Source organism: Penaeus vannamei, chromosome 4 (assembly GCF_042767895.1).
Source record: "Penaeus vannamei isolate JL-2024 chromosome 4, ASM4276789v1, whole genome shotgun sequence".
NCBI lineage: Eukaryota > Metazoa > Arthropoda > Malacostraca > Decapoda > Penaeidae > Penaeus > Penaeus vannamei.
Window position 1 is genome coordinate 40,535,227 of NC_091552.1, and position 10,000 is coordinate 40,545,226.

General features: G+C 38.8%; 2 protein-coding genes across 5 annotated transcripts in view; one reads left to right on the top strand and one right to left on the bottom strand.

The window, feature by feature from the left end:
- Positions 1–10,000, bottom strand: part of LOC113819931 (adenosine deaminase 2) — a 227,993-nt gene that overhangs the window by 160,897 nt on the left and 57,096 nt on the right. The window lies entirely within an intron of this gene.
- The window catches only part of LOC113806550 (cytochrome c oxidase assembly factor 6 homolog), a 54,801-nt gene that overhangs the window by 44,679 nt on the left and 122 nt on the right, over positions 1–10,000 (top strand). For 3 of the 4 annotated variants that reach the window (XM_070121060.1, XM_070121062.1, XM_070121061.1), the window contains 2 exons: positions 1,074–1,135; positions 5,945–10,000. The exon at positions 5,945–10,000 is cut by the window's right edge and continues 122 nt beyond it. In XM_070121060.1, the coding sequence (XP_069977161.1) occupies positions 1,074–1,135; positions 5,945–6,038 (156 nt within the window). In that variant the 3' untranslated portion in view covers positions 6,039–10,000. The remainder of the gene's footprint in view (positions 1–1,073; positions 1,136–5,944) is intronic. The other variant, XM_070121063.1, reaches the window with a different exon arrangement.

The window sequence follows — 10,000 nt, forward strand, 5'->3', positions numbered from 1 at the left end:
ATTGTTTGTAGATTATATTTAGTCGTTCCTCTATTCAATGGTTACTTATTCATTTATTTTCTTATTCATTTCGTTATGTGTCAAATATATTAAGTCTCTGTTATCTAATGTTTACATGTATTTAGTGTACGATTGGATAACTTCTTCGCTACGTTTCCACGCTTGCAATTATCAATTTCAATCCTATTCCGTGTTCTTTGCTTGTGTTCTATTATAATGATTATGCTGATTATTTGTGGTTTGTTTCTGGTTGTTGCTGTATTCAAATTTCTTTTTTTTTTCTTTTTCCTCATGGCTTATGTTGCAAAAGCGTCCTTGATCTATTTTTGCTGTTTCTTTTTAACCACTGTTTGTCTTTGTCCCTTGTCTTTATGCATGTCTCTGTCATCTCTTATCTTTTAAATTTCCTGTCTATGGCTTTTTGTTGGATCTTTATGAGTCTGTACTCCGCCATATCTCCATCTCTACTTTATTCTATTTTTGTTTGTTTTTCTTCTTTTTTGCCGCTCTGTTTTGTTATTGTTTTCAAGACGTTTCCAAAATTATCTTAAGGGGATATGAACTTGGTAGATTTTAGGATAGTTCAACGCGCTTGCAGAGAAAATGGGATTTTAAGATTCACAATTGAATTTTGACTTTACGTAATTCAGTATATTGGTACTCTTCAGTTTCGTCTCCATTTTTAAATTCATACTTTTTCTGATCTTTTTACTCTCTCTTTTTTACTATATGTATGTTTTTTTCTATTAAATTTGTTTCTTTCTTTATCCTTTGTCCTTGTTTTGTTTGTATGGTTTTCCTAGCCTCTCTTTGTTTCAGCTTTGTTTGTTTCCTCTTTTTGTAACTTCTTTGCCTTTTCTTCTTTTCATACCATAAATGACTATACACTTATTATATTTCTTTCACATGATTGAGTTCCTTTCCCCGATAGCCAAGAACACTTTCCACATTTAATTTTTTCTAACAATTTTTTTTAAATTCCCACTTTACCAAACTACACCTGTAAATAAATATAAACAAACAAACACTTTTCGACGACTTTGGATTAATTTTCCCCTATTTTTCCCCCGCAGGTGAAACATTTTGACCGAAAACGTCAGTATATGGAATTTAAGGAACGGATCCACACGGTAGGGTAAGTGTGTGGTTCAGCGCTTGTGTGCGAGGGTGCCTCCCCCTACCTGCCGCTGCTTTTGTAAATAAGGTCTTTCATTTATCTAATTTCAGGTCGAGTTTTACAGGTTTAGGGACTAATTTTCGTAGCGTTATTAAGTTAGGGAAGGTATTTTTAAAGGTAGTTTTGTTTGGCTAGGGATTTTTTAGGTTGGTACTATAGGGCTGGCGAGTTTTAGGGAGATTTTCTAGGGCCTTTTTTTCAGAAGGATTCGTGCAGTTCTATTAGATTAGGGACGTTTACGGGCGGTTTGATTTCGTTCGGATTTTTTAATTTGGTCAGAAATACTTTGCAGATTGTTTTCTCTCTTTGCAAATTCGTCCATCTTAATATGGATTCTCATAGATGGCCTTGCGCATAGGGATTTTTTGCTCACTTGATTGGGAATTCGTTTTTAGGGATGTTTAAGGATGCTTGTATTTGTTTAGGGATTTTTTTTTTAGGGATAGGTCGCGTTTGAATGTCTTTTTTCTGGTGTGTTTATTTATCGAGAAATTACAAATCATTTGTGTTGAAAGGTGTTTGTAATAGTATTTTTTCATGTAATGTTATGATTTTTTGCGAGAAATATAGTTTTTTATTTGTTTATATTTGTTTGTTTATGATCTATCACGATGACTTTGTTTGTGGATTCACCTCTTTATTACATATTTTTCGGTCGATTTTATTTTTAAGGATTTCATGGGTCGAGTGACATGATATGAATCTTTGATAGAAAATGAAATGAAAATTTAACTTACTTTAAGAATTTTGGTGATTCTGGGGAAGATATTTTTCTTTTTAAGTATTTCACGTTTTGACTTGTTCAGGGAATTTCTAAAACGCCCCATTTTGTATGAATGTATTTAAGTAGTTTCAAGTGAGTTCCATGCGTAAACTATTTTAAGCCAACTCAACTTATTCAATCATGTTTATCTGATTTCATATGTTTAATGATATTCAAGTAGATTTAACTTTATGATTATTTAAAGTCGTTATGTTTTATTCAGAAATATTCAGGCTTATCAGTGTTCTCGTATTAGGCAGATGTATTTAAGAAGTATTTATGCATTTCAAAAATTATTTAGCTTATTTATAGATCCTTCCGCTTCAGTCAGGATCGGGTTTTCATTCACCATACTCACACCACAGAATTCATCCACTGAAAGCTTCTAGCATATTATTCCTTCCTGAAAAAAAGGGAATAGCCTTATTATACAGATGAATATTAAATAGTACAGATCTATATTCTCGTTAAATTACCCGGATCTATATTCTCATAAATGATCCAGATCTATATTCTCATTAAATTATCCAGCTCTATATTCTCATTAAATTACCTAGACCTATATTCTCATTAAATTGCCCAGATCTATATTCTTATTAAATTGCCCAGATCTATATTATCATTTTTACCCAGATCTGTATTCTCATTAAATTATCCAATTATCCAGATCTATATTCTCATTAAATTGCCCAGATCTATATTTTCATTAAATTATCCAGATTTATATTCTGATTAAATTACCCAGATCTATATTCTAATTAAATTACCCAGATCTATATTCTGATTAAATTACCCAGATCTATATTATCATTAAATCATCCAGATCTGTATTCTCATTAAATTATCCAGATCTGTATTCTCATTAAATTATCCAGTTATCCAAATCTATATTCTCACCTGAGCAGCTCCGTTCCTCCTTTCGGGTATCACAAGAAAGTGTTTATTATCTTAAGTAAGTAGGCCTATCTCCTGAACATTCGGTTCCAAGATGGCGGGAGAGATGAGTCATCGTCAAGGATAGCAACACAGGGTCATTTTAGGAAAGATGAAGAGATGTGTAAAGGAGAAAGAAAGAATAAGATGATGATGATGATGATGAAAAAGAAGATGATGATGATGATGATGAAGAAGATGAAGATGAAGAAGATGAAGAAGAAGAAGGAGAGGAGGAGGAAGAAGAAGAAGAGGAGGAGGAAGAAGAAGAAGAAGAAGAAGAAGAAAAAGGAAGAAACCAAAATAGATCTAAAATAAGTATATAGATATTAAATAAATCCAACAAAAGCAGGAGTAGAAATACATCTAGATTACCCGTAGAAATACCTGTAGATTTTTTTCTCTCTTAAGTCCGACGGCAAGGAAACAGTTGCGATGTGCAATCACCCTTGCATAATCGCGCGCAAATTATCTTTGGCATAAAGTGCGCCGAAATTTCTTGGATGTATTTCTTCCTTGAGTCACTTGCTCAGTCGGTGTATTTACGTCTTCATAATTATCGCAAATTTTTTTTTTTTTTCGTGGGTCATTTTTGGAACGATTGACTTTGCTTCATCCAAATCTTCTATGGCTTCCCCGAAACTTTCTATTAATATCTGTGCTTTAATGGCTTTGGCTTTCTTGGATGAGTTTGTTTTTTGCAGAATCTTAAAAAAAATATTTATTCGAAAATTTATCCCAATTGAACAAGGACCATCGAAGGGGCGGAGTTAGGAGAAAAGGTGAGATAGACGGAGAGTGGGTAAGAGAGAGAGAGAGAGAGAGAGAGAGAGAGAGAGAGAGAGAGAGAGAGAGAGAGAGAGAGAGAGAGAGAGAGAGAGAGAGAGAGAGAGAGAGAGAAAGGAGAAAACGCGAGAAAGAAAGAGTGGGTGAGAAAGAGAGAGGGGAATAAAGCGAGAGAATGAGAGAAGTGAGGGAGAGAAAGAAAGAGGGGGAGAAAGCGAGAGAAAGAAAGAGTGAGTGAGTGAGGGAGAGAGCAAAGGAGAGAACGAAAAAGAGCGAGAGAGAAAGAGAAAGGAAAGAAGGAGAGGGAGAAAGCGAGAGAAAGAAAGAGTAAGTGAGAGAAAGAGAGAGGGAGAGAGCAAAGGAGAGAACGAGAAAGACCGGGAGAGAGCGAGAGAGAAAGAGAAAGGAAAGGAGAGGGAGAAAGCGAGAGAATGAGAGTGAAGGCGAAAGAAAGGGAGCACAAGAAACAAAGAGAGAGAGATCAATAGCGAAAATGAGAGGAAGAGATAAAGATAAAGCCAGAGGGAGAAAGTGAAAGAGAAAGAGACTGAGAGGGAGAAACAGAGAAAGAGAGTGAGGAAGAGAAGAGAGAGAGAGAGAGAGAGAGAGAGAGAGAGAGAGAGAGAGAGAGATAGAGAGAGAGAGAGAGAGAGAGAGAGAGAGAGAGAGAAAGGAAAGAGACTGACAAACGGATAAAGAAGCACAGAGAAGGCGGAGCATACAGACAGACGCGGCGAGCAGTCAGACAGCGGAGCCTCGCAAGAAAGCCCCCAAACCGGATCCTGGCGCGGGGGCTGCAGGCCCTGGCGAGCGGCGCCCGGCCCAGCCTAAACCAACTGGCACCCCTCCATATGTCGTTCCATTAAGAACCCATGTCATGACGCGATCCCTTAGCGCGGGGGCAAGGGAAGGGGGGGTAGGGTTAATGGCACGGGGCCAGGCGTGCCCTGTCTTACCATGGGGTTAACTAATTTGTCTAAACACCCACACGCTGAGACCCCGTATCGCGGCCTCTGACATTTTCCTATCATCAAAATTCTTACCTCTCCATCATTTCCTTTGCGGTGCTGTTCTCATTTGTTTTCGCTTTATATTTAGTTTCTTGCGCGCCAGTGAGCCGGGTTTATCTATATACACGGAGGTTTTGAAGTGGGATTAGACTGTATAAACCAACGCATGAACTTGAGGTAGAATGTTTCATGGTAAAATCGCGCTAAGAAGTGTTATCTGACTCGGGAAAGTCCTCCGAATAAACAGTTTTACAAAAATTACATATTGTGGATGATTCTTTGCTTCGGTCTTCCAGAGGCGCAGCAAAGGCAGGGGGCTGTCAGGGGAGCAACGGATAACTTGCTCGTGTTGTTGTCTGGATTTTCCTTTTCCATGTCGCTGGTTGCAGGTGTGATTCCATCGCTGGTTCCCGATGGCTACAAAATGTTCTAAGCATCGTTAGGGTTATTAGACGTTGTCACTGACGCAGTTAGAACGCTGTCGCCGTATGTACTTAGTAATCAGCATCAAACAGGGTAGCATTTACTAACCTTTGTTTTGTTAAAGGATGGCGCTCTGACCCCCTCACTCTAATAATAACTGTGCAATGCTGTACAAGAGCAAGTACTCACAGGATATAACACACGCAGCTTTAGCACCGAAGTGTGAGGACTGTTTAAAGGTGAAAGACATAATGTTCCTAAAGCAGTATGCATAATACCGTATATAGTTACTATTCCTGTAGGCAAGGGATCTGTAGACATTGGGAATACGTAAAGATGAAGACTGATAATAACTGGGTTTTATGAATGAAATAATAGTGTTGTAAGGGATAGATGTCACATTTAACTGTGTAACGTGCAGCTGCTGCGAGAGAGGTCTAGTGCGCTTGTGTGTTGGTGTAGATAAAGCAAGCTGTCAGCTTATGGAAATTTCGAGGCCGTAGAGTTCATGCTGTGCACAACTTTGTGATGGTTTGTAGGCAAGTTGGAACATTATAAGGTAAAATTATGATTAGGGGTAGAGTGACTACATGGAAAGTATTCGCAGATAGTTTTGTGACGTTGTAGAATGGGTGTGCTTTGATGCAAGTGGGCTGGAGCGTGTTGCACAACTGGAGTAGGATGTACATGCTCTGTTATACTCTGAGCGGTGGTGTGAGGTACAGTGCACATCAGATGTTATAAGTAATGTGGAAAACATATTTTCACTCGCGTTAGAAAGAGGGTGGACACTGGAGTGAGAAGTAATAGTCTCTTGCATGTGAAGACTAACGCCCATTTCTCTTCCCACAGACTCCTGGAGGCGGCCACAATGTCGCCATGCCCCGCCCTTGAAGCCTCCCTTGCCCGCAGACACCGCGTCTACAGCCAGGTGGTGTTCACCTAGCAAAGGCCGCCGCTCTTTCCCACTCCGACGCCTAGTGAGGAAGCCTCCTGAATCCAAGCCACGCCCTCCAGTCATCAACGGGAAGCGGTTCTGCACCAGTCGAATCACTCGATTCAGCGTCCGGTTCTGGTCCAGTCTTCGAGGCTCCAGGGCACGAGGGTCGAGGCCCGGGCACCGAGGCAGCCTCTGCTAGGTCGTCGTCCTGCCGGCGTTACGGATATGAGTTGAAAGATGTTTATATTTTTTTCAAAAGAGGTGTGACTGGAACTCATGTCTGCGGCATCTGCGTGAATCTCGGTGTTTGCGGAACTAACAAGAGAGAGAAAACATATTTATATGAAAGTGTTAGTTCATAGTCCATTTTGACTGTGGGTCCGTTTACTTTGATAGTGGGATCAAATCAGCAAAAGTTGGAAGGCATTTTTTCTATATTAATCCTCTATTTTGACACATATTTGTTTTAGTAAGTAAGAGATGGTTGGGGGTCTCTCGGAGTTGATGGACGAAAACAACAGAATTATAATTAGAATGAATTTCCTGTCGGCTTATACAAACACCGCATATTTTGCATGATGGCTCGACATATGAAGCTAGTTCAACATACTAGGTACCAACACTGATTGCTTGGAAGATACACAAGAATGCATTATAGGAGCTTAAGATAGAGCAGTGAGCAATAATTTTCTATTCATATATGCACATATTTTTAACCTCATATTGAACACATTTTTTCTTTCAGTGTAAATTTATAGTAATTGTTATCTGCACAATAAAATGCTACACTGACAGCACAAAGCCCAAAGAGATTTAACAATCCAGCTGATTAACGTATCGCAAATGAATTTAACAATTAGTGCGCCTTAAAGCTTTTAAACGGAACAAAATTTCCCGAATGAATCAACGCACGCGGATATTTTCATTGTATATCAAGTTTAATCTTTCCCTTGCAGTGGCTTGGTTCTTTTTTGTACTCTGAATGGCAATTGTTAAACACTTTACACAATTTAGTGTTCATTACCTAAGGGAAGAAGAGAGGCGTGTGTGTACATGCGTGTGTAATACAAACGCAATGTGCGACGCCTTCCTGTGTATAAGTACGGGCCAGAAGCACCTCCTCAGGCACAGCGGGAGGGAGGGTAGCAGCAGCTTACCCGGCTTTCTTCGTCAGTTTCGGGTTGTCGGGCTGAGAGACAGCCAGGGACAGGAGATATGTCCTACGTTGTTAGGAAGATCCTGTCCTTGAGGCTGTCTGTTGAGCCGTTGCATAGTGTGCTGGTAATTTTCGTAATAGTTCACCGTCTACTGTAGTCTGCAAGAGCCTTCTTTTATTGCAAATGGAGAACAGATAAGAAGATGAAAAAACAAACAAGAAGAGGAAACCAAGAGAGATATAAGTTTCGCTGTGAAAGGTTTATGGGTAACAACAGCGTTTTATGAGATGTAACAGAACTTCACATATCCGCCTTGCACTTTTTCTGAGCCCCAGAAAATAAGCATAAACAGATGTCTTCAACAGCAGCGTTAATAGTACCATTATATAATCTCTTTTGGTGAATATCCAATGACAGGTTACGAAGGCAACATATGATTACCTATCTTTTGTACGGTCTTGATCAGGGATCTTATAAAGTTAATGAAGGTTTAATCCGAAATGCATTAAATCCAGGACATTGCGTCTATTGGCTATTCAAGCATGCATAATCTCACACGCTCTTTCAGTGTTACGCACAATTAAAATCAGATTCTCTGTTACTGTTTTGCCTAATCCTAAGATGTAGGAAGTTTCCAAGGAAAAAAAAGTGCCTTTAATCCGGACTACAATTAACTGCTGGCAGTTATCTGATAAGATAACACAAACCGAACACTCAGTCTCTTACAGAGTGAGTGAATGAATCCCTTTTCAGTTTGTTCATTCATTTATGTCAACAATGCAGTTGTGGAAGGGGGGACCGGACCGAACTATCTGGAAGCAGTGGGAAATTATTTTCCTTCATAATTAGATTCTAATGTCTACAATTTCCGAAAGTTTTACTACAATTCTATTCGTTGTATAGCATCCCTGTTTACATTACAATATTTCTGAATATTCAGTTTTTCTGTTCCCAAAAAGACTAATTATCTAGCCAAATTTTCACTAACTCTTCATCCAAAATGTAAATCCAAACTTCATATTACCTGTAAGAGAGAAATAGCGACATGCAATAGAAGGAGAGAGAAAAGGGAGAAGGAATGTATGGGAGATATTTTTTAAAGAATGAGGAATGGAGAGAATGTGAAATACAGAGCCAGTGACAGAAGTATTAAGTATGTCGTAGACAGACAGAGAGAGAGAGAGAGAGAAGGAGGGAGGGAGGGAGAGAGAGAGAGAGAGAGAGAGAGAGAGAGAGAGAGAGAGAGAGAGAGAGAGAGAGAGAGAGAGAGAGAGAGAGAGAGAGAGAGAGAGAGAGAGAGAGTAATTATATTAATAAAACCATAAGAATTTCACTTACGCTATACAGATGATTCATAACGTGGATCACTAACCTCTCTTTGTAAATAATTTATAATATATTGCCTACCACTACCTTAGTTCCTAAACAGTAGATCACTAGTGTGTTTGTTGGCGTGAGACTACCTAACCTTATTTAAACTGCATTAACATGACCAGCATCGGAGACCCACAAATGTTTACGACTCAGTTTCATGGATTCAGCGCTCTATATTTTGGGTTCTCTTTATTTTATTCAGTACACTTCCATGTTGATAGTGTACTATGTTAGTGTATTATTATAGCCCTATTCATCAACTAGTTATTTACATATCTCTAATGTGACCAGATGTAACTTATCAAAGTGCATCTAAGGAACTTGCTCAAATGTAACAACAGAACCATCTGTTGTATAAATCCACCACGCGGGGTTATAGATGAAAGTATGACAGACAGTGGCACCATAGTGATGCTACGCCACGGGGTCTGCGTGTGTGTGAATCCTCATCCAGTGGATCGAGGCAGCAACGGAACACGCCATCCGTCCCTGGCGAGGAGACGACCGCAAATTGTGTGCGGCCATTTTGGTGTGCTAACCGATTTGTGGGGGGCAACGAGGGTAAATCATATTGTGATACTATATCCATCTGTATGCAGTTGGCTTAATAGGAAAGATATATGGCGGAAAGATATGGGACTAGCATCAATTATGGAGTAGGTAGAATTGGGAAAATAAAAATCTACAGAGAACATGTAGCATTTAAAAATGAAGAGGGCGAGAGTGAGTGAAGGGTGAGCGAAAGACAGGTCTGAGTGTATGTTTTGAAGATCCGACTTTTTCTACTGGTGTTCACCAACTATCAGCTTATGTGGACGTTATTTTCTTGATATTGATGTAGCACCGGTCGAAAAGTTTATATGAGTGCCACTAGATTATTAACCAAATGCAAGTAGATCCTTTGTACATGGTTGTACATGCACAAAACTGAATAATGGTATTCCAGTATACAAAAGCACGAATAACGAAGATCTCTTTCAAAGAGAATATATCATAAAATTACGATACAACAATGATAAATATTATGTATATGAGCAAGGAATATACATGCCATACACATGATATGCAGCTGTGAGTCATTGTATGTAAAGCAATGATAATATTCGTGCTTGTTCACTGCATTACTGTGAAGCTTGAATTAAGGTGTATTCCATTATTTACCTATTATTAATGGAATATGCAACGAATGGAAAAATGCAGGCAAAATATATACCGTGTGCCTTTCAGGTTTATAGTCAAAGCAATTATTAGAAAGTTACATTCATAGTGTATAATGATATACAACAAACAGTATGTAAAATGAATGACTTTCTTCCAACATGCATTACGTATGAAACTAGATTTTCAAACTCTTTTTAGGCATTTCTAAACCTGTAACACTTCTGTAACAACTGTAACAATAACAAGTGTATCAAGAATTCTAAAGTTTCGGTGTGT